Source organism: Larimichthys crocea, chromosome XXII (genome assembly GCF_000972845.2).
Source record: "Larimichthys crocea isolate SSNF chromosome XXII, L_crocea_2.0, whole genome shotgun sequence".
In the NCBI taxonomy this organism is placed as follows: domain Eukaryota; kingdom Metazoa; phylum Chordata; class Actinopteri; family Sciaenidae; genus Larimichthys; species Larimichthys crocea.
This window is the reverse complement of record NC_040032.1, coordinates 9616591-9641234: the sequence shown is the minus strand read 5'-3', so window position 1 is coordinate 9641234 and position 24644 is coordinate 9616591. Positions and strand designations below refer to the sequence as shown.

Below are 24644 nucleotides of genomic sequence, written 5' to 3'. Positions count from 1 at the left end.
GATCAATAAAGTATCTCTAGATTGATTAGATTAACAATACTTTATTTATCCCACAACGGGGAAATTCACTTGTTTACAGCAGCGAAAAATAGAATCAAGGAGGGAAAACACAAGTGTACATATTACAAAAGTACTGAAGTAGAATGTGCAGATTTAAGATGGCAGATACAAAACAAGTACTAAGGTAGAACATAAACTTAAAAAACAACAAAAAACAACAACAACACAAAAAAAACAAACTCTCTACTCCTACTTACAATAAGTGTAGCAGTAAAACACAATCATTATGCAGCAGCAATAATGATCCAGTAATATAACATGATACATATGACTCGATGCAAAGCTTTTACTTGTAATAAAGTATTTTAGAAATAATAATCTAAATACTGTGATGCTGCCAGTGTCACAGCAGCTGTATCTGCTCTGGGTCATAAATCTGTGTGTTACAGGTTTATCTCTGACTGAAACCATAAAAGCAAAACATGATCTAACATATGACACACGCATGTGACGGGTGACGCATGGTAAACAAACCGTCTGCCAGCACAGTCACAGTCACAGTCAAAGAGATTCACTGACCTGAACACCAGAGGTCACCTGGTTCATGTTTAACACACATCACACCAACAAATGATAAATACTCTGATATGTTTCATACTCTGCTCACAGGTCTGTGTGTGTCCTGTCCTTTCACACATTCATACAATGGACAAGCTGCCCATCAGGACCCTGGTACTGATCCAAACTCTCTCACACACTGACATGGGTTCAGTTCTTCATCAAGGACACTTCAGACTGGACCGGAGGAGCCTGAACAAACCCTGATCCACTTCTAACCACTAACTAACATCAAGAAAACTTTCACTTATTTATTGTTGTTATTTTCTGTGCGTGTTATTATAAAACGGCTGTAAAGTTCTAAGAGAAGAGCAGGGAACATTTCCTCAGAATGATGTAGAAACCTGAAGTTTCTGAACTTTACTAATTGTGTGTTTGTCATGTTGTAAGTATGCAGTGTTGTCATGGCTTCTTAATAAGTGCATAGTAATAACTACATTTTTCTGACTCCCACACGCTTCTTGTGTCATTTCCGGGACAACACAGATTTTTTTTCCCCTCTTCACAGTCAGAGGGATGAATTTCTGGAGCGGCCTCTTCTGCTGTCCGTGTCCTCTGAGGCTGCATCAAGACACCAGCACGCAGCAGGGAGGACACAGGAAGGCACGTTACCTTCACAATAAAAGCACTGCAAAAAATACAAAAGTGTGATGTTTTAATGAGCTATTCATGCCTACTGGAGCCCATTCACAGAGTTACAGAGTTTCCTGATGGACAGTGAAGTAACCAACTGTAGCTGTTAGAGCAGTTCGTCAGCTTGGCGGTGAGCTCAGAGGCGACGGGTACCCGTCGCTCTGAGCTCACCGCCAAGCTGACGAACTGAGTGTGTGTACCAACGGGCGTTATGGACTACCAGGAAGAAGAAGAGGAGGTAACCAGTCAGCAGCCTCTATGGACATAGGCGAGAGGAGAAGAGAGTGAAGAGGACGCTGACGGAGGAAGCTAAGAAGAAAAAAGGAGAGAGTGAGCGAGCAAGAAGCCGCCGGACAAGAGTAAATGTGGGACTGACTTTTAGTGGTTGTGAGAGCTTGGTGAAATAAAGGCTGAAAGACAGACGCCGAGCTGGGCTGACTCTGCTGGACTAGGCAGTGATATCAGCTGCTATCAGAAGTAATGTAATCAGATACAAATACTCGAGTACAGCTGAACATAGTTACAACTGTAACTTTGGATTGATGCTACGCCTGCTGCTGTGGCCCTACACCCCACTACAAACACTTATTGTTATATTATTATATTATTATTATTATTATTATTATTATTGTTGTTATTATTATTATTATTATTGAAACTGTGTATGCTGCTCTGTAGGAAAGTGCCATGAGATAACTTCATTTATAATTGATACGATATAAATAAATAAGACTAAATCAACACTGCCAATTTGATGTATATACTTTTGTACAATATATTTTATTACTATTTCTATTTTGATATTTTATTATGTATAGTTTGTTCTTTATATTTTTATTCTTAAGTTGTTGTCTATCATCACTGTGTGTAATGCGGCTGCTGCACTGTAATTTAGTAATCTATCTATCTATCTATCTATCTATCTATCTATCTATCTATCTATCTATCTATCTATCTATCTATCTATCTATCTATCTATCTATAACTTCATTTATAATTTGACACGATATACATAGATAAGACTAAATCAACACTGCCAATTTTAAGTATATACTTTTGTACTATATATTTTATGAACATTTCATTTTGATATTTTATATATATATATATATATATATATATATATATATATATATAATATATATATTATATATATATATATTATATATAGATATATATATATATATATCACGTCATGGTAAACAAACCGTCTGCCAGCACAGTCACAGTCACAGTCAGCCGAGATTCACTGACCTGAACACCAGAGGTCACCTGGTTCATGTTTAACATCATCACACCAGGTAAATACTCTGATGTGTTTCATACTCTGCTCACAGGTCTGTGTGTGTCCTGTCCTTTCACACATTCATACAATGGACAGGCTGCCCATCAGGACCACTGGTACTGATCCAAACTCTCTCACACACTGACATGGGTTCAGTATCTTCATCAAGGACACTTCAGACTGGACCGGAGGAGCCTGAACAAACCCTGATCCACTTCTGTCCTTGTTCCAGCACTTTGAACTAACACCAAGAAAACTTTCACTTATTTATTTATTGTTATTTTCTGTGCGTGTTATTATAAGACGGCTGTAAAGTTTCTAATAGAAGAGCAGAGTAACATTTCCTCAGAATGATGTAGAAACCTGAAGTTTTCTGAACTTTACTAACTGTGTGTTTGTCATGTTGTAAGTATGCAGTGTTGTCATGACTTCTTAATAAGTGCAGTAGTAATAACTACATTTTTCTGACTCCCACACTGCTTCTTGTGTCATTTCCGGGACAACACAGATTTTTTTCCCCCTCTTCACAGTCAGAGGGATGAATTTATCTGGGAGCGGCTCTCCTGCTGTCCGTGTCCTCTGAGGCTGCATCAAGACACCAGCACGCAGCAGGGAGGACACAGGAAGACACGTTACCTTCACAATAAAAGCACAAGAGTACTGCAAAAATACAAAAGTGTGATGTTTTAATGAGCTATTCATGCCTACTGGAGCCCACAGAGTTACAGAGTTTCCCGATGGACAGTGAAGTAACCAACTGTAGCTGCTGTTAGATCAGTTCGTCAGCTTGGCGGTGAGCTCAGAGCGACGGGTACCCGTCGCTCTGAGCTCACCGCCAAGCTGACGAACTGATCTAACAGCAGCTACAGTTGGTTACTTCACTGTCCATCAGGAAACTCTGTAACTCTGTGAATGGGCTCCAGTAGGCATGAATAGCTCATTAAAACATCACACTTTTGTATTTTTTGCAGTGCTTTTATTGTGAAGGTAACGTGCCTTCCTGTGTCCTCCCTGCTGCGTGCTGGTGTCTTGATGCAGCCTCAGAGGACATGGACAGCAGAAGAGCCGCTCCCAGATAAATTCATCCCTCTGACTGTGAAGAGGGGGAAAAAAATCTGTGTTGTCCCGGAAATGACACAAGAAGCAGTGTGGGAGTCAGAAAAATGTAGTTATTACTACTGCACTTATTAAGAAGTCATGACAACACTGCATACTTACAACATGACAAACACACAGTTAGTAAAGTTCAGAAAACTTCAGGTTTCTACATCATTCTGAGGAAATGTTACCCTGCTCTTCTATTAGAAACTTTACAGCCGTTTTATAATAACACGCACAGAAAATAACAACAAATAAATAAGTGAAAGTTTTCTTGATGTTAGTTAGTGGTTAGAAGTGGATCAGGGTTTGTTCAGGCTCCTCAGGTCCAGTCTAAAGTGTCCTTGATGAAGATACTGAACTCATGTCAGTGTGTGAGAGAGAGTTTGGATCAGTACCAGTGGTCCTGATGGGCAGCCTGTCCATTGTATGGATGTGTGAAAGGACAGGACACACACAGACCTGTGAGCAGAGTATGAAACATATCAGAGCATTTATCATTTGTTGGTGTGATGATGTTAAACATGAACCAGGTGACCTCTGGTGTTCAGGTCAGTGAATCTCTTTGACTGTGACTGTGACTGTGCTGGCAGACGGTTTGTTTACCATGACGTCAGCCGTCACATGCTGTGTGTCATATGTTAGATCATGTTTTGCTTTTATGGTTTCAGTCATCTGCAGAGATAAACCTGTAACACACAGATTTATGACCTAGAGAAATACTTTATTACAAGTAAAAGCTTTGCATTGAGTCAGATTATATCATGTTATATTACTGGATCATTATTGCTGCTGCATAAATGATTGTGTTTTACTGCTATACTTATTGTAAGTAGAGAGTAGAGAGTTTTGTTGTTGTTGTTGTTGTTTTTTGTTGTTTTTTTAAGTTTATGTTCTACCTTAGTACTTGTTCAGCTGCTGTGACACTGAGCAGCATCAAAGTATTCAGATTATTGTTTATAAAAATACTTTATTACAAGTAAAAGCATTGAGTCGTATTATATCGTGTTATATTACTGGATCATTATTGCTGCTGCATAAATGATTGTGTTTTACTGCTATACTTATTGTAAGTAGAGAGTAGAGAGGTTTTTTTGTTGTTGTTGTTGTTTTTTGTTGTTTTTTTTAAGTTTATGTTCTACCTTAGTACTTGTTTTGTAAATCTGCAAATTCTACTTCAGTACCTTTTGTAAATATGTACACGTGTGTTTTCCCTCCTTGATTCTATTTTTCGCTGCTGTAAACAAGTGAATTTCCCCGTCGTGGGATAAATAAAGTATTATTTAATCTAATCTAATCTAGAGATACTTTATTGATCCCGAAGGAAATGAAGGTGTCCAGCAGCATATACATGTAACACATCACACAAAACCAACATATCAGCACAACAACAACAACAACAACAACAGCAAAAACGCATAGCGCATACACACATTGCACAAAAACAGCTTATCAGTCATTGCACATGACCTGCATACATACATACATTCACTCAACTGTCATACTAATAAAATGTCTGTCATGGTGATGAATAAATAAATAAATATTAGTGCAAAACAAGGTAATGATTGTGGGTGGGGTGGGGTGCACAGTTTTGAGAAAGAGATAAGAGAGGTAAGAGAAAAGAAACATGTTACTAGTTATTGCACAGTAATGATTCAGTTATTATGATTAGAATTAATATTGCACGTCAGCTATGTAGTCAGTGTGTGTGTAACTCTTTTTGTGAGGTGTTGAAAAGCTGTATGGCCATGGGGACAAAGGAGTCTACTGCAAGTAATCAATAACACAGATATGCAGGAGGTCAACACACCTTCATGACAGAGCCCAGCAGAGGGCAGTGTACCGCAGTGTGTGAGTTAATGACGTGTATCAGGAAGCATGCACAAACATGACCACAGTGTTTGGATTCATGTGCATGACACATCTATAGAGAGGTATTAGCCATAATATCTGTCAGTGACATTCTGATATATTATTATTATTATTATTCGGTTCAGTTGATTTCATTCTCTGAATGACTCATCGAAGAGCCGACGGTTAAACGAGGACAGAAATGAGTCGTTTTCAAAGTTCATCTGAAAAATAGTTAGAACATAAAGAAAACATGGTGGGTGTTATATGATTCATTTCATCCATACTCCGAATGTCACAGCGATCAGTGTGTAATGTTCCAATCCACAAACACAAGTATCAGCATATTTAAACATGAGGACAGTTTTACAAACATGAGCAAGTATTAAAATAAACATATTTTCTAAAAACTGGATATATGAACTCACTTTATGTGTATGTGTGGAAACCTCTTCATAGTTTTGAAGTTGTACACGTGTTTTAGTTGTGTATATGTGTGTTTTCACACTGCTGTATGAGAGTATTTAACTGTGTGAAGTGTTGTGTGCTTCTCTGGTTTATGTGTATGTACGAGGAAAATAACATGAAGTGTGTGTACAGTTTATATTCTACATGTATGACTGTGTGAGGGAAACCCATCGAGTCACATGACGCTCATCCTTATCAGCTGAGCACAGACAAGATGTTTCACCACCCAACATCACCTTCCATCCAATCATACACACACTTCCTGAGCTGGTGGTCAACACACACGTCTGCATGGAGGAGATACACAATGTTTTGAGGACAATAGTGCCACCCGGCCTCAGACCTGCAGATCTCCAACAGCACCTCAGCAGAACAACAACTCGCTGAGATGTTCGACTGAAGACAACAAAAGGAACCTGAGGTGAGAAAATGTGTTGCTATATTTAATGTTACAGGATTCCTCCTGTTACAGGTAACACAACAAATCTGTATTCTTGTACCTAAGAATGGATATTTTTAAATATTACCACAAACTGTGTTTAAATCTATTGCGAGTACATTCGTCTGCCAGTGTTTAAAAGATGAAGGTTTTAGCATTTTGTACATGAACAAGTGAAACTAAAAGAACTTTAACACAGGATCAAATAAAATAATCTTTCATTGTTCCCCCAGAGAGAAATTCAGAGCAGAACAAAGACAGAATGAGTGATTGCATGAATACACAGAGAAACAGAGAGGTCTCTGCTGTAGAAAATAATATATATATGCTATAAAAATACTGTAAAAACACGCCGTGCTGTGGTATCTGTACGGTTGTGATGTTTCCACCCTCAGCCACATCCCAGCTGACGGTCCACCCTGACGCAGTGATAAGTTATCAGTGATTGGCCTTGGCCACGCGTCACTAAGAAGAAGAACAGTGTTTTCAGCTGAGCTGGCCACACAGTGTTCAGCAGGGGAAATACATATTTGATTAAAGAGTTAGAGAGTTAAATATATTAAAGATTTAACTAACAATTGTGTTTATTAACATATGTTATTATTTTTATTATATAATTATTATATTATCAGTTTCTGGGCTCCATAGACGTCTTGAAATGATCATTTTAAAGCCTAAAACATTGAATTTAAGATGATATAAGGGAAGTAAAAGTCCACAACTAGTGTTGTACAACTTAATCTAATAGTGCAATTATTTGATGGTAGTGCTGTATAATCTTTTATTTGACTAGCACTGGAATGATGCAGGGCGTTCTTGCAAAGTTGGATGTAAAGTTGGTACGATGGGATCTAACGGTGGATGGTATTTGAACGTGATCGCATGAAGCATCAGCTCAGGCGGGAATTTCACATACTGCTAACTTTCTTTTCAAAGAAAGCAGCAAAGTCCTCGAGGAGAGAAGCGAGATGAGAGGAGAGGAGGACGCAGCAGGGGGGAGAAAGTTTTAGGATTTGAAACAGAAGTGTGAAACTTTAAATGATAGAAAGCAGATAAACACGAGACGTCCTCAAAGAGTCAGTATGAGGTGAGGCAGACAGCCAAAGTGCACATGGAGGACTAAAGGTGAGTGGACAGAGGTGGTCCAGCTTAGGACGGAGAAGCAGAGTGGTGGATGATTCAGGGAGGTGGAGAGAGAAAGAAAACAGCAGGAGAGGGTCCATGGGGATGGGTCTTTTCTTGATCTACTAAACTTACATTTAGTGTTTGGTTTTTTGACACAATTCAAGTGATACTTTGTTGTTTTTTGGACCAACAGATGAAAGACAACAGACTATAATTGGACAATGGAAAACACCAAGCAATTAGAAGACAAACAAACCAAAATGGAAACTATTAAAAGACAAAGACAATTAACATGCCAAGTAATGGAGGAGATTGAACAACTATTGGAAAAGGCGCAAACTGATTGGAATGAAATCGACTACCTGAAGACAAAGACGGAGCAGCAACAGCAGGCCATCGACACACTGACAGCTGAAAAACACGAGCAGTCCTTCTTGATCAAAAGACTGAGATCACAGATGGAAAATGTGATCGAGAAACTCAAAGAGAATAAAAACGAAGCCGCTCGAGAAAAACTTCAACTCCAGAAAACGCTGGCTGAAATCTACCAAGAAAAGGAAACTCTGGAAAGAAGATGTAACGAGATCATGAATGAGCGACACAGGGTGGAAATGATCAAGTACGATCAGTCAAAATCACAAAGAAGAAAAGAACCCGTGGAGCAGGAGATGATGGAGAGGATGCTGAGTCTAATGAACCAAAATAAGAAAATAATGCTCGAGGCAAAGAAGGCAAAAGAACAGATGGAGAAAGACATGGTGGACATTAAGCAAGAGTTAAAGAGGAATAAAAACATCATCACACAACACAGAGATGAAATTGAGCGCTTCAAATGTAACATGAATGTAAATGTTAACAAGATGACGCAAAGGTGGACGGAAGCTCAAATGCAGAAAGAAAGAGAGGAGGATGGAAAAGACGCATTTGACACTGTGAGGATAAAATTCAGAAGATGTTGGGAGGAGGTGGAGAAACTTTGGGGTGCACTGGAAGACTGTGAACAACAAGACCTGAGGACAGGAGCTGACCCTCCGAAGCAAAGACAGGACATGAAGGTAACGCAGGTGGAGGGCGATACGCAAAGGCAAAAACAAGACATAGAGAACAAGTTGGCACAGGTTCAGTCTGAAAGAGACACGATAGAAAGAATGAAAGCTGAAATACAGACGCAGAGAGAAAACATCAAGAGAGACGCCCAGTTAGTCAAAGCAGAAATGGACACATTGAAGTGTTTGAGGGAAAGTACCGAGAGGAAAAACCAGGAGCTGGATGACAAGTTACAAATGACAAGGAAAGAGATAAGAGAGCTGGAAGTTCTAAAATCAGAGACTGAAATAAAGAAAAAAGAGCTGGAAAAAGTGATAAGAATGAGCCGGAGAAAGAAGGAAGAGCGTGAACATGCGAAAGAAAACATGGAGGTGAACGCTCAACAAAGTAACGAGGAAGACGGCGAATTGAAGGGAGTGATTCACGAAATAGAAGGACTCAGAAAGATGCTGCGAAGTGTGAGAGAAAACACAGAGCAGAGCAGGAGAGACATGACAGAAGAAAAGAGCCAAATCAAATGGATGAACTTTCAAGCAAAGAAGAAGAAATGGGCGTTGGACCAACAGCTGGAGAAGATCGTGAGAGAGAGGGATGAGTTAGAAATCGTGAAGATCAAGATACAACGACAAAGAGACAAGGTGCAGGAAAAGCTGGAAGATGCAGTAACTGCAGTTCTGACTCTGGGTCAGATGAAAGCTGAAATAAAAAAAGCTGTAGCAGAGATGAACGACACCCGGGAGGAAATGCTCAAAGCCCAACGGGAGATGGAGGAGGACAAGGGAACCGTCCAGAAACACAGGGTAAGTAAATCTTTCTTTCCACACAACAAAGACTCAAAGATTAAAATTAAAGACGCAGGTTAAGATAGTTAAGCCACATTTCTTTGCTTTGGCGCCAACCATACAGTCCATGCAACAAAGATCTAAAGCAGGGGGCTTCAACCAATGGGTCCACCAATTTTTGTTATAATAACTGACAGTTTTCACCAAAATAATGGTGAATGTGACGGTTCAGATAATAGAAACTACAAACAGTGTAGCACTTCAATTGGATGAATCAGTGGACATGTCCAAAGACGCAAAGCTTGGAATTGTGAGGAATGAAAGTGATTTTATTAAATAGAACAAGGTAAGTTCTTTGAATTGTTGACCTAACCAAACTCAGAAGATCAAAGTTTTATAAGTTTCTTCTTGTGTGTGTGTGTAAAGGATCAGCTGACTTCCATGAAAGCTCGTATCAGCAGATGGATATCAGCAGAATCTGCAATCAAAAAGACTTTTTCAGTGAATACATCTGAACTTCAAGAATCACAGAGAGATCAAACATCAGAAATCCTCACAGACAAAGAAGAAACAGAAGATAAAATTAGAAAAGAGGCCACGTCTCTGCAACAATCTATAACTTCAGAAGAGAGCAAACAGAGACAAGAACTCAGGTTCACTGCAGTGGATATTAAACAAGAGCAGAGTGTTTTCTTCCATGAAGAAATCCATGAAGAATTAGCCATAAATGAAAGTGAAAAGGTAGAAGTGGAAAACCAGATATCTGAGCTCAAGGAGAGAGAGGAGGCAATAAGGGAGCAGTTAACGTATGCAATGAAGAACATGGAGGACAAACATGAAGAGATTAAAAGACTCGTCATGGAAATAATTGACCTGCAGAGCCAGAGACCAGAAACTGACACTGGGTTACTCAGGGAAACTGGAAATGTGGAGGAAAGGGTGACTGGACTCCTGAAAGAAATAGAACAGAAATACATTTTGAGGACCAACGTTCTGAAACATGAAACAATTAAATATGAAGTGCAAAAAGAAGAGAATGGAGATACGGTGAAACAAGAACAAACTGATGAGTCTGACTTGATGAGATTGGATGCTGAGAAACAAAAAGGTAAAGACATACAGACACAAACTGAGAACATGGATGGAAGTTATTCTAAAAAGGACACAGGAAGTGCTGAAAGACTTAAAGAAGAGATTTATAAAACACAAGAAATCATGAGATCAGTGAAACTGGAACTCGAATATGAAGCTGAAGAACGTAACACCCACAAAGATCATCAGGATGAAGGCGGTGAAGAAACTGAAGCATTGCTCCAAGACATGAAGCAATTCCAAGAGCTTTTGATGACGGTAAGCACTGCAATGAGGCAAAGTGAAATGCATCTGAAGGAAGAAATGGACAACGTGAAATGGATGAAAACTGCAGTGAAAAAACAGAGAAGAGAAGTGGATCAAAGGTTGGAGAAAACCATGCGAGAGAAAGACGAATTAAATCTATTAAGAATAAAAATGCAGAGACAAACTGAGGAAAAGTGGGAGAAAATGGCAGAAGTTAAGAGTACCATGGAGAAAATAGCAGCTGAAACTGGAAAGAAAAGTAAAGACATGGAGATTATTATGAAGGAGACCGACGTAAAACTGAGACAGTTAGAAGACCTGAACTATACGACTGAGGCTCGAAATCAAGAACTGGAAAACCGCTATCTTTTAATATCTCAGGAAAGAGCCAACCTGGAAAAACTCAGGACTGAAATGCAGCAAAAAATGGAAAATACTGAAAGTAAACATGTTGGAATGGATGCAGAAAAGGACAAAATAGCCACAATCGGAATGGGTGAAAAAATGGGGCAAATGGAAAATGAAATCGTCAGACTCAGATCAGAAAAGGAGAAACTGGAGGAATATAAAAAACTGGCAATGGACACTTTGGATCAGAAAAACAGTGAAATTGAAGAACTGAAAAAGGCAATAACTGAGGAAGTGAAACAGAAAACCGAGCGGACCGAGACTGAGATGCTGAAACAACAAATACAAGTAGAGCAGGAGAACGTGAGAACGGCAAGACAACAAGTCGAGGCAGAAATACACGAGATGAACCGATTAAGGGAGAGCATCGAAAGACAGAAATCAGAGCTGGATGACAAAGTGCACACAACCAAAAGAGAAATGAGAGAAATGGAGCTGCTGAAGTCAGAGCTGGAAACAAAGAAAAAAGAAAGTGAACAGGTTTTTAGAAAGAGCATGAGAAAAAAGGCAGAGAGTGAAATGATGTGGAACGAAATGCAAAGAGAAAAGCAATCACTGAGGAGAGATACTAAAAAGAGAAGAAAAGAATTAGACCAAAGACTGGAGAAAACCATGAGACAGAGGGATGAGTTAGAAATACTGAGGATAAAACTGCATCGGCAAAAGGAAGAGCTGGCTAACGACATCCAAGAATACACGGAGAAAGCTGAAATGGGGCACCAGGATTCAAAAATCACTAATTCCATAACTGAACTTGAAAACATGAGACAAAAGATACAAGTACATTTGGAAATAATTAGAGGAGAAATGGGAATTCTCGAAAATGTAAATGTACATTTAGAGAAACAAACAGAAAATCTCAACACATTAAAAGCTGAAAACAAGACAGTGAGAGACAACATGAGCAAAATTAAATCACAGATTACAAGACAAGCCCAAACAGAGAGAGATGAAATGATCCAGATGTGGGATGATATCCAGAAACAAAAACAGGAGCTTGAAATTCGACTAGAGAACATAAAGAGAGAGAGAAGAGAGATGGAAGTATTGAAGTCTGAGTTAGAAATCAAACAAAGAGAAACTCAACAGATGATCCGAAAGGGTATTCGAAAAGAGCAGGAAGTTAAAGGAGAAAAAGTTTCCCTACGGAGGGAGACGGAGAAGCGAAAGAAAGAGCTCGACCAGCGACTGGAGAGGATCATCAGAGAGAGGGATGAACTAGAGATCATGAAACTGAAGCTGCAAGGAGAAAAAGACAAGAGCAAAGTCGGAACGAAAGAGTCAGAGGTGTCGTCCAGCACAGAAACTCCAAGTCAAATTCAAAAGCACTGGGAACGACTTCAGATATGTTTGGAGAAATGTGAACTCATTAAAAAGCACGGTGAAGATTTGAAAGAAGAACTTAAAGATGAAAAGCAGCTCATGGACGCCCAGGTGAAAACGATAAACCAAGCAAGAGAGGAGATGGAACATACCACAATGGAGATTAAAAAACAAAAGGAAATGGTGACATGTGCTTTAGAGAACATGCGGCAAAAGCTAAAACAAGAGGAGGGAATCGAGATGACCAGGAAGTCGATAAAGGAAGGAAAGGAAGGGATCGTAGATTTTGAGAAACCTGAAGAGTTATTCGTGAGAGGAAAAGAGATTCAAAAAGACGAGGCAATGATGCTGCAGCTAAATATTGTTGCTGAAAATGAAGATCTTGAAAAGCTGAAGGCAAATCTACAACAAGAGAGAGAAGATCTGGACAAAGAGAAACTGGACTTAGAGCTGATGAGGTCGGATATCCAGAATCAAACTCACATGTTAGAAATAGATAAACAAATTATAAAAGAGGAAAGAGACAAACTGGACATCATGAAAGCTGAGCTACAAAATCAGAAAGAACACTCAGAGAGTCTGTTTTCTGAGATGAACAGAGAGAAAACCATCACTGAGGAGCTGACCCTTCAGATTAAGAGAGAAAGAGATGAACTTCAAAACGTCATGGACATGATTACCTTAAAACAAAAAGAACAAGAACTTAAAGAACGGGAATTGGAAAGATTAAAACGAGAACTTGAAATCAGTAAGAGTAATGTGCTGACAGAAAGAGAAGAACTAGAAGAATTAAGGAAAGATCTCAACAAGAAGAAAGAAGAGGTTGAAGCTGCAATGAACAAGATCAGTGGAGATAGAGCACAACTTATTAAAGTGGAGACTGATGATGAAAAGGAGAGAGAAATGTTTTCGGATGAAATGGACAGGATGAAGAATGAAAGATCTGAGCTGAAAATCAGAGAAGAACAACTGATGAATCAAATGAAATCAATGGAAACTCTGAGAGTAAAACTTCAACAGTTGAAACAACGAATGAGTGAAGACATGAAAAACAAAATGGACAGTTTGCAACAAAACACTGAAGTTGTGCAAAAGCTGTGCACTGAATCTGAACAAAAGCTCACAGAACTTGATGAACAAAAAGAAAACATTGCTGGTTGCAGAGAGGTGTTGGAGAGAGAAAGGGAAGGTCTGAAATGTATACTGTCAGACATGGCCACCAAGAGAGAAGACATGGAAAATCAATTGAAGAAGAAGTTTGAGTTGGAAAAACAAGATCTTGAAAATCTGAAGGCAGAACTGAAGCAAGAGAGAGAGGATCTGGATAGAGTGAATGAGATGATGAACAAAGAAAAGATGGACTTGGAGCTGATGAGGTCTGACATCCAGAAACAAACTCACATATTAGAAGAAGATAAACAAGTTATACAAGAAGAAAGAGACAGGATTGATGTCACGAAGGCTGAGCTACAAAAACAGAAAGAACATGTAGACAGTCTGTTATCTGAGATAAACCGAGAGAAAACCAACATTGAGGAGATGAGTCTTCAGGTAAAGCGAGAAAGAGATGAACTTGGAGATGTCATGAACATGATTACCTTAAAACAAAAAGAACAAGAACTGAAGGAAGAGGAACTGGAAAGACTCAAACAAGAACTGGAAACCGGTAAGAGTAATGTGCTCACAGAAAGAGAAGAACTAGAAATTTCTATGAAAGATCTCAACAAGAAGAAACAAGAACTTGAAGCTGCCATGAACATGATCACTGGAGAGAGAGAACAACTCATTAAAATGAAGACTGATGATGAAATAGAGAGAAAAATGCTTTCGGATGAAAGAGACAGAATGGAAGATGAAAGATCTGAGCTGAAGATCAGAGAAGAACAACTCATGAGTCAAATGAAATCAATGGAAACTCTGAGAGTAAAACTTCAACAGTTGAAACAACGAATGAGTGAAGACATGAAAAACAAAATGGACAGTTTGCAACAAAACACTGAAGTTGTGCAAAAGCTGTGCACTGAATCTGAACAAAAGCTCACAGAACTTGATGAACAAAAAGAAAACATTGCTGGTTGCAGAGAGGTGTTGGAGAGAGAAAGGGAAGGTCTAAAATGTATACTGTCAGACATGGCCACCAAGAGAGAAGACATGGAAAATCAACTGAAGAAGAAGTTTGAGTTGGAAAAACAAGATCTTGAAAGACTGGAGGCAGAACTGAAGCAAGAGAGAGAGGATCTGGATAGAGTGAATGAGATGATGAACAAAGAAAAGATGGACTTGGAGCTGATGAGGTCTGACATCCAGAAACAAACTCACATATTAGAACAAGATAAACAAGTTATAAAAGAAGAAAGAGACAGGTTTGATGTCATGAAGACTGATCTACAAAAACAGAAAGAACATGTAGACAGTCTGTTATCTGAGCTAAACTTGGAGAAAACCAACATTGAGGATCTGAGTCTTCAGGTAAAGCAAGAAAGAGATGAACTTGGAGATGTCATGAACATGATTACCTTAAAACAAAAAGAACAAAAACTGAAGGAAGAGGAACTGGAAAGACTCAAACAAGAACTGGAAACCAGTAAGAGTAATGTGCTCACAGAAAGAGAAGAACTAGAAGAATTAAGGAAGGATCTCAACAGGAAGAAAGAAGAGGTTGAATCTGCCATGGTCAGAATTAAAGATGAAATGTCTGACCTGTTATTGAGAGAAGAACAACTCAACAATCAAATGAAAGCAATAGAAACTCTGAGAGTAAAACTTCAAAAACTAAATGAACAAATGAGTGAAGACATGAAAAACAAAATGGACAGTTTGCAACAAAACATTGAAGTTGTACAAAAGCTGTGCACTGAATCTGAACAAAAGCTCACAGAACTTGATGAACAAAAAGAAAACATTGCTGGTTGCAGAGAGGTGTTGGAGAGAGAAAGGGAAGGTCTGAAATGTATACTGTCAGACATGGCCACCAAGAGAGAAGACATGGAAAATCAATTGAAGAAGAAGTTTGAGTTGGAAAAACAAGATCTTGAAAATCTGAAGGCAGAACTGAAGCAAGAGAGAGAGGATCTGGATAGAGTGAATGAGATGATGAACAAAGAAAAGATGGACTTGGAGCTGATGAGGTCTGACATCCAGAAACAAACTCACATGTTAGAAGAAGATAAGCAAGTTATAAAAGAAGAAAGAGACAAGTTGGACATCACAAAGACTGATCTAGAAAAGCAAAAGGAACATGTAGACAGTCTGTTATCTGAGTTAAACAGAGAGAAAACCAACATTGGGGAGCTGAACCTTCAGGTAAAGCGAGAAAGAGATGAACTTGGAGATGTCATGAACATGATTACCTTAAAACAAAAAGAACAAGAACTGAAGGAAGAGGAACTGGAAAGACTCAAACAAGAACTGGAAACCAGTAAGAGTAATGTGCTCACAGAAAGAGAAGAACTGGAAGAATTAAGGAAGGATCTCAACAAGAAGAAAGAAGAGGTTGAAGCTTCCATGGTCAGAATTAAAGATGAAATGTCTGACCTGTTGTTGAGAGAAGAACAACTCAACAATCAAATGAAATCAATGGAAAATCTGAAAGTAAAACTTCGACAATTCAATGAACAGATGAGCAAAGACATGAAAAACAAAATGGACAGTTTGCAACAAAACACTGAAGTTGTGCAAAAGCTGTGCACTGAATCTGAACAAAAGCTCACAGAACTTGATGAACAAAAAGAAAACATTGCTGGTTGCAGAGAGGTGTTGGAGAGAGAAAGGGAAGGTCTGAAATGTATACTGTCAGACATGGCCACCAAGAGAGAAGACATGGAAAATCAATTGAAGAAGAAGTTTGAGTTGGAAAAACAAGATCTTGAAAATCTGAAGGCAGAACTAAAGCAAGAGAGAGAGGATCTGGATAGAGTGAATGAGATGATGAACAAAGAAAAGATAGACTTGGAGCTGATGAGGTCTGACATCCAGAAACAAACCCACATGTTAGAACGAGAAAGACAAGTTATACAAGAAGAAAGAGACAGGTTGGATATCATGAAGGCTGAGCTAAATAGAGAGAAAACCAACATTGAGGAGCTGACCCTTCAGATTAAAGGAGAAAGAGATGAAGTTGGAGATGTCCTGAACATGATTACCTTAAAACAAAAAGAACAAGAACTGAAAGAAGAGGAACTGGAAAGACTCAAACAAGAACTGGAAATCAGTAAGAGTAATGTGCTAACAGAAAAAGAAGAACTAGAAGAATTAAGGAAGGATCTCAACAAGAAGAAAGAAGAGATTATGGCTTCCATGAACAACATCAGTGGAGAGAGAGAACAACTCATTAAAATGAAGACTGACAATGAAAAAGAGAGAGAAAGGATTTTGGACGTAAAGGACAGAATGGAAGATGAAAGGTCTGAGATGAAGATCAGAGAAGAACAACTTGTGAATCAAAAGAAATCAATAGAAACTCTGAGAGTAAAACTTCAACAAGTCAATGAATGGATGAGTGAAGACATGAAAAACAAAATGGACAGTTTGCAACAAAACACTGAAGTTGTGCAAAAGCTGTGCACTGAATCTGAACAAAAGCTCACAGAACTTGATGAACAAAAAGAAAACATTGCTGGTTGCAGAGAGGTGTTGGAGAGAGAAAGGGAAGGTCTGAAATGTATACTGTCAGACATGGCCACCAAGAGAGAAGACATGGAAAATCAATTGAAGAAGAAGTTTGAGTTGGAAAAACAAGATCTTGAAAATCTGAAGGCAGAACTGAAGCAAGAGAGAGAGGATCTGGATAGAGTGAATGAGATGATGAACAGAGAAAAGATGGACTTGGAGCTGATGAGGTCTGACATCCAGAAACAAACTCACATGTTAGAACAATATAAACAAGTTATACAAGAAGAAAGAGACAAGTTGGACATCACAAAGGCTGAGCAAAATAGAGAGAAAACCAACATTGAGGAGCTGACCCTTCAGATTAAAGGAGAGAGAGATGAACTTGAAGATGTCATGAACATGATTAACTTAAAACAAAAAGAACAAGAACTGAAAGAACAGGAACTGGAAACCAGTAAGAGTAATGTGCTCACAGAAAGAGAAGAACTGGAAGAATTAAGGAAGGATCTCAACAAGAAGAAAGAAGAACTTGAAGCTGCCATGAACAACATCAGTCTAGAGAGAGAAGAACTCATTAAAATAAAGACTGACAATGAAAAAGAGACAGAAATGCCTTTGGATGAAAAAGACAGAATGGAAGATGAAAGATCTGAGATGAAGATGAAGGAAGAACAACTCATGAACCAAATGAAATTGATAGAAAATCTGAGAGTGAAACTTCAACAACTGAATGAACGAGTGAGTGCAGATATGAAAAACAAAATGGACAGTTTGCAACAAAACATTGAAGTTGTGCAAAAGCTGTGCACTGAATCTGAACAAAAGCTCACAGAACTTGATGAACAAAAAGAAAACATTGCTGGTTGCAGAGAGGTGTTGGAGAGAGAAAGGGAAGGTCTGAAATGTATACTGTCAGACATGGCCACCAAGAGAGAAGACATGGAAAATCAATTGAAGAAGAAGTTTGAGTTGGAAAAACAAGATCTTGAAAATCTGAAGGCAGAACTGAAGCAAGAGAGAGAGGATCTGGATAGAGTGAATGAGATGATGAACAAAGAAAAGATGGACTTGGAGCTGATAAGGTCTGACATCAACAAACAAACTCACATGTTAGAACAAGATGACATGAAGGCTGAGATACAAAAACAGAAAGAACATGTAGACAGTCTGTTATCTGAGCTAAACCGAGAGAAAACCAACATTGAGGAGATGAGTCTTCAGGTAAAGCGAGAAAGAGATGAACTTGGAGATGTCATGAACATGATTACCTTTAAACAAAAAGAACAAGAACTGAGGGAAGAGGAACTGGAAAGACTAAAACAAGAACTAGACACCAGTAAGAGTAATGTGCTCACAGAAAGAAAAGAACTAGAAGAATTAAGGAAGGATCTCAACAAAAAGAAAGAAGAGGATGAAGCTTCCATGGTCAGAATTAAAGATGAAATGTCTGACCTGTTGTTGAGAGAAGAACAACTCAACAATCAAATAAAAGCAATGGAAACTCTGAGAGTAAAACTTCGACAATTCAATGAACAGATGAGTGAAGACATGAAAAACAAAATGGACAGTTTGCAACAAAACACTGAAGTTGTGCAAAAGCTGTGCACTGAATCTGAACAAAAGCTCACAGAACTTGATGAACAAAAAGAAAACATTGCTGGTTGCAGAGAGGTGTTGGAGAGAGAAAGGGAAGGTCTGAAATGTATACTGTCAGACATGGCCACCAAGAGAGAAGACATGGAAAATCAATTGAAGAAGAAGTTTGAGTTGGAAAAACAAGATCTTGAAAATCTGAAGGCAGAACTGAAGCAAGAGAGAGAGGATCTGGATAGAGTGAATGAGATGATGAACAAAGAAAAGATGGACTTGGAGCTGATGAGGTCTGACATCCAGAAACAAACTCACATGTTAGAACAAGAAAAACAAGTTATACAAGAAGAAAGAGACAAGTTGGACATCACAAAGACTGATCTAGAAAAGCAAAAGAAACATACAGACAGTCTGTTATCTGAGATAAACTTGGGGAAAACCAACATTGAGGATCTGACCCTTCAAATTAAGAAAGAAAGAGATGAACTTGGAGATGTCATGAACATGATTACCTTAAAACAAAAAGAACAAGAACTGAAGGAACAGGAACTGGAAAGACTCAAACAAGAACTGGAAACCAGTAAGAGTAATGTGCTCACAGAAAGAGAAGAACTGGAAGAATTAAGGAAGGATCTCAACAGGAAGAAAGAAGAACTTGAAGGTGCCATGAAAAAGATCACAGGAGAGAGACAACAACTCAATAAAATGGAGACTGATGGTGAAACAGAGAGAGAAAGGGTCTTTGGTGAAAGGGAGAGAATGGAAGATGAAATGTCTGAGCTAAAGATGAAAGAAGAACAACTCATGAATCAAATGAAATCAATAGAAACTCTGAGGGTGAAACTTCAACAAGTCAGTGAACGGATGAGTGAAGACATGAAAAATAAAATGGACAGTTTGCAACAAAACACTGAAGTTGTGCAAAAGCTGTGCACTGAATCTGAACAAAAGCTCACAGAACTTGATGAACAAAAAGAAAACATTGCTGGTTGCAGAGAGGTGTTGGAGAGAGAAAGGGAAGGTCTGAAATGTATACTGTCAGACATGGCCACCAAGAGAGAAGACATGGAAAATCAATTGAAGAAGAAGTTTGAGTTGGAAAAACAAGATCTTAAAAAACTGAAGGCAGAACTGAAGCAAGAGAGAGAGGATCTGGATAGAGAGAATGAGATGATAAACAAAGAAAAGATGGACTTGGAGCTGATGAGGTCTGACATCCAGAAACAAACTCACATGTTAGAACAACATGAACAAGTTATAAAAGAAGAGAAAGACAAGTTGGACATCACAAAGTCTGAGCAAAATAGAGAGAAAACCATCATTGAGGAGCTGACCCTTCAGATTAAAGGAGAAAGAGATGAACCTGAAGATGTCATGAACATGATTACCTTAAAACAAAAAGAACAAGAACTGAAAGAACAGGAACTGGAAAGACTCAAAAAAGAATTGGAAACCATTAAGAGTAATGTGCTCACAGAAAGAGAAGAACTGGAAAAATTAAGGAAGGATCTTAACAAGAAGAAAGAAGAACTTGAAGCTGCAATGACCAACATCAGTCTAGAGAGAGAAGAACTCATTAAAATAAAGACTGACAATGAAAAAGAGAGAGAAATGCTTTTGGATGAAAAAGACAGAATGGAAGATGAAAGATCTGAGATGAAGACAAAGGAAGAACAACTCATGAGTCAAATGAAATTGATAGAAAATCTGAGAGTAAAACTTCAACAGTTGAACAAACAGATGAGTGAAGACATGAAAAACAAAATGGACAGTTTGCAACAAAACATTGAAGTTGTGCAAAAGCTGTGCACTGAATCTGAACAAAAGCTCACAGAACTTGATGAACAAAAAGAAAACATTGCTGGTTGCAGAGAGGTGTTGGAGAGAGAAAGGGAAGGTCTGAAATGTATACTGTCAGACATGGCCACCAAGAGAGAAGACATGGAAAATCAACTGAAGAAGAAGTTTGAGTTGGAAAAACAAGATCTTGAAAATCTGAAGGCAGAACTGAAGCAAGAGAGAGAGGATCTGGATAGAGTGAATGAGATGATGAACAAAGAAAAGATGGACTTGGAGCTGATGAGGTCTGACATCCAGAAACAAACTCACATGTTAGAACAAGAAAAACAAGTTATAAAAGAAGAAAGAGACAATTTGGACATCACAAAGGCTGAGCTAAATAAAGAGAAAACCAACATTGAGGAGCTGACCCTTCAGATTAAAGGAGAAAGAGATGAACTTGAAGATGTCATGAACATGATTACCTTAAAACAAAAAGAACAAGAACTGAAGGAAGAGGAACTGGAAAGATTCAAACAAGAACTGGAAACCAGTAAGAGCAATGTGCTAACAGAAAGAGAAGAACTAGAAATTTCTATGACAGATCTCAACAAGAAGAAACAAGAACTTGAAGCTGCCATGAACATGATCACTGGAGAGAGAGAACAACTCCTTAAAATGAAGACTGACAATGAAATAGAGAGAGAAATGCTTTCAGATGAAAAAGACAAAATGGAAGATGAAAGGTCCGAGCTGAAGATCAGAGAAGAACAACTCATGAGTCAAAAGAAATCAATGGAAACTCTGAGGGTGAAACTTCAACATTTCAATGAATGGATAAATGAAGATATGAAAAACAAAATGGACAGTTTGCAACAACACATTGAAGTTGTGCAAAAGCTGTGCACTGAATCTGAACAAAAGCTCACAGAACTTGATGAACAAAAAGAAAACATTGCTGGTTGCAGAGAGGTGTTGGAGAGAGAACGGGAAGGTCTGAAATGTATACTGTCAGACATGGCCACCAAGAGAGAAGACATGGAAAATCAATTGAAGAAGAAGTTTGAGTTGGAAAAACAAGATCTTGAAAATCTGAAGGCAGAACTGAAGCAAGAGAGAGAGGATCTGGATAGAGTGAATGAGATGATAAACAAAGAAAAGATGGACTTGGAGCTGATGAGGTCTGACATCCAGAAACAAACTCACATGTTAGAACAAGAAAAACAAGTTATACAAGAAGAAAGAGACAAGTTGGACATCACAAAGACTGAACTAGAAAAACAGAAAGAAAATGTAGACAGTCTGTTATCTGAGATAAACTTGGAGAAAACCAACATTGAGGATATGAGTCTTCAGGTAAAGCGAGAAAGAGATGAACTTGGAGATGTCATGAACATGATTACCTTAAAACAAAAAGAACAAGAACTGAAAAAAGACGAACTGGAAAGAATCAAACAAGAACCGGAAACCAGTAAGAGTAATGTGCTAACAGAAAGAGAAGAACTGGAAGAATTAAGGAAGGATCTCAACAAGAAGAAAGAAGAACTTGAAGGTGCCATGAAGAAGATCACAGGAGAGAGACAACAACTCATTAAAATGGAGATTGGTGGTGAAACAGAGAGAGAAATGATCTTTGATGAAAGGGAGAGAATGGAAGACAAAATGTCTGAGCTAAAGATGAAAGAAGAACAACTCATGAATCAAATAAAATCTATAGAAACTCTGAGGGTGAAACTTCAACAAGTCAATGAACGGATGAGTGAAGACATGAAAAACAAAATGGACAGTTTACAACAAAACATTGAAGTTGTGCAAAAGCTGTGCACTGAATCTGAACAAAAGCTCACAGAACTTGATGAAAAAAAAGAAAACATTGCTGGATGCAGAGAGGTGTTGGAAAGAGAAAGGGAAGGTCTAAAATGTATACTGTCAGACATGGACACCAAGAGAGAAGACATGGAAAATCAATTGAAGCAAAAGTTTGAGTTGGAAAAACAAGATCTTGAAAATCTGAAGGCAGAAGTGAAGCAAGAGACAGATGATCTGGATAGAGTGAATGAGATGATGAACAAAGAAAAGACTGAAAACTTAGGGCAAGATCTCACAGAGGAAAAGTTGGAGATCACAATAAGCGATAAACAGGAACAGCCTGATTGCACTGTTGATGAAACGAATCAAGAAAAAGAACAACTGTATCAAATGGACATGGAAAATCAATTGAAGAAGAAGTTTGAGTTGGAAAAACAAGATCTTGAAAAAGTGAAGGCAGAACTGAAGCAAGAGAGAGAGGATCTGGATAGAGTGAATGAGATGATGAACAAAGAAAAGATGGACTTGGAGCTGAAAGAACAGGAATTTCAAAGACGAAAGGAAGAACTGGAAACCAGTAGAAGGAATGTGCTCACAGAAAGAGAAGAACTGAAAGAATTGAGGAAGGATCTCAACAAGAAGAAAGAAGAGGTTGAATCTGCCATGAACAGGATCAGTGGAGAGAGAGAACAACTCACTGAAAAAGAGACTGAAGATGAAAAGGAAAAGGAAATAATAGAAGATGAAAGATCTGAGCTGAAGATCAGAGAAGAACAACTAATGAATCAAATGAAATCAATGGAAACTCTGAGAGTAAAACTTCAACATTTCAATGAAGGGATGAACGAAGATATGAAAAACAAAATGGACAGTTTGCAACAAAACACTGAAGTTGTGCAAAAGCTGTGCACTGAATCTGAACAAAAGCTCACAGAACTTGATGAACAAAAAGAAAACATTGCTGGTTGCAGAGAGGTGTTGGAGAGAGAAAGGGAAGGTCTGAAATGTATACTGTCAGACATGGCCACCAAGAGAGAAGAAATGGAAAATCAATTGAAGAAGAAGTTTGAGTTGGAAAAACAAGATCTTGAAAATCTGAAGGCAGAACTGAAGCAAGAGAGAGAGGATCTGGATAGAGTGAATGAGATGAATAACAGAGAAAAGATGGACTTGGAGCTGATGAGGTCTGACATCCAGAAACAAACTCACATGTTAGAACAAGAAAAACAAGTTATAAAAGAAGAAAGAGACAGGTTTGATATCACAAAGGCTGAGCAGAATAGAGAGAAAACCATCAATGAGGATCTGACCCTTCAGATTAAACGAGAAAGAGATGAACTTGGAGATGTCATGAACATGATTACCTTAAAACAAAAAGAACAAGAACTGAAGGAAGAGGAACTGGAAAGACTCAAACAAGAACTGGAAACCAGTAAGAGTAATGTGCTCACAGAAAGAGAAGAACTGGAAGAATTAAGGAAGGATCTCAACAAGAAGAAAGAAGAGGTTGAAGCTTCCATGGTCAGAATTAAAGATGAAATGTCTGACCTGTTGTTGAGAGAAGAACAACTCAACAATCAAATGAAAGCAATGGAAACTCTGAGAGTAAAACTTCAACAACTAAATGAACGGATGAGTGAAGACATGAAAAACAAAATGGACAGTTTGCAACAAAACATTGAAGTTGTGCAAAAGCTGTGCACTGAATCTGAACAAAAGCTCACAGAACTTGATGAACAAAAAGAAAACATTGCTGGTTGCAGAGAGGTGTTGGAGAGAGAAAGGGAAGGTCTGAAATGTATACTGTCAGACATGGCCACCAAGAGAGAAGACATGGAAAATCAACTGAAGAAGAAGTTTGAGTTGGAAAAACAAGATCTTGAAAAACTGAAGGCAGAACTGAAGCAAGAGAGAGAGGATCTGGATAGAGTGAATGAGATGATGAACAAAGAAAAGATGGACTTGGAGCTGATGAGGTCTGACATCCAGAAACAAACTCACATGTTAGAACAAGAAAAACAAGTTATACAAGAAGAAAGAGACAGGTTGGACATCACAAAGACTGATCTAGAAAAGCAAAAGAAACACACAGACAGTCTGTTATCTGAGATAAACTTGGAGAAAACCAACATTGAGGATCTGACCCTTCAAATTAAGAAAGAAAGAGATGAACTTGGAAATGTCATGAACATGATTACCTTAAAACAAAAAGAACAAGAACTGAAGGAAGAGGAACTGGAAAGAGTCAAACAAGAACTGGAAACCAGTAAGAGTAATGCGCTCACAGAAAGAGAAGAACTGGAAGAATTAAGGAAGGATCTCAACAAGAAGAAAGAAGAACTTGAAGCTGCCATGAAGAAGATCACAGGAGAGAGACAACAACTCATTAAAATGGAGACTGATGGTGAAACAGAGAGAGAAAGGGTCTTTGATGAAA

The 24644-nt window shown here is 38.4% G+C and overlaps 1 protein-coding gene across 1 annotated transcript in view; it reads left to right on the top strand.

Annotated features, from left to right (window-relative positions):
- Window positions 1-6221: 6221 nt before the first annotated feature.
- The window catches only part of LOC104935531 (trichohyalin-like), a 32231-nt gene continuing 13808 nt past the window's right edge, over window positions 6222-24644 (top strand). Inside the window, exons 1-4 of the mRNA XM_027273746.1 lie at window positions 6222-6377; window positions 7714-9367; window positions 9776-17292; window positions 22489-22588. Of these exons, the coding sequence (XP_027129547.1) occupies window positions 7742-9367; window positions 9776-17292; window positions 22489-22588 (9243 nt within the window). The 5' untranslated portion in view covers window positions 6222-6377; window positions 7714-7741. The remainder of the gene's footprint in view (window positions 6378-7713; window positions 9368-9775; window positions 17293-22488; window positions 22589-24644) is intronic.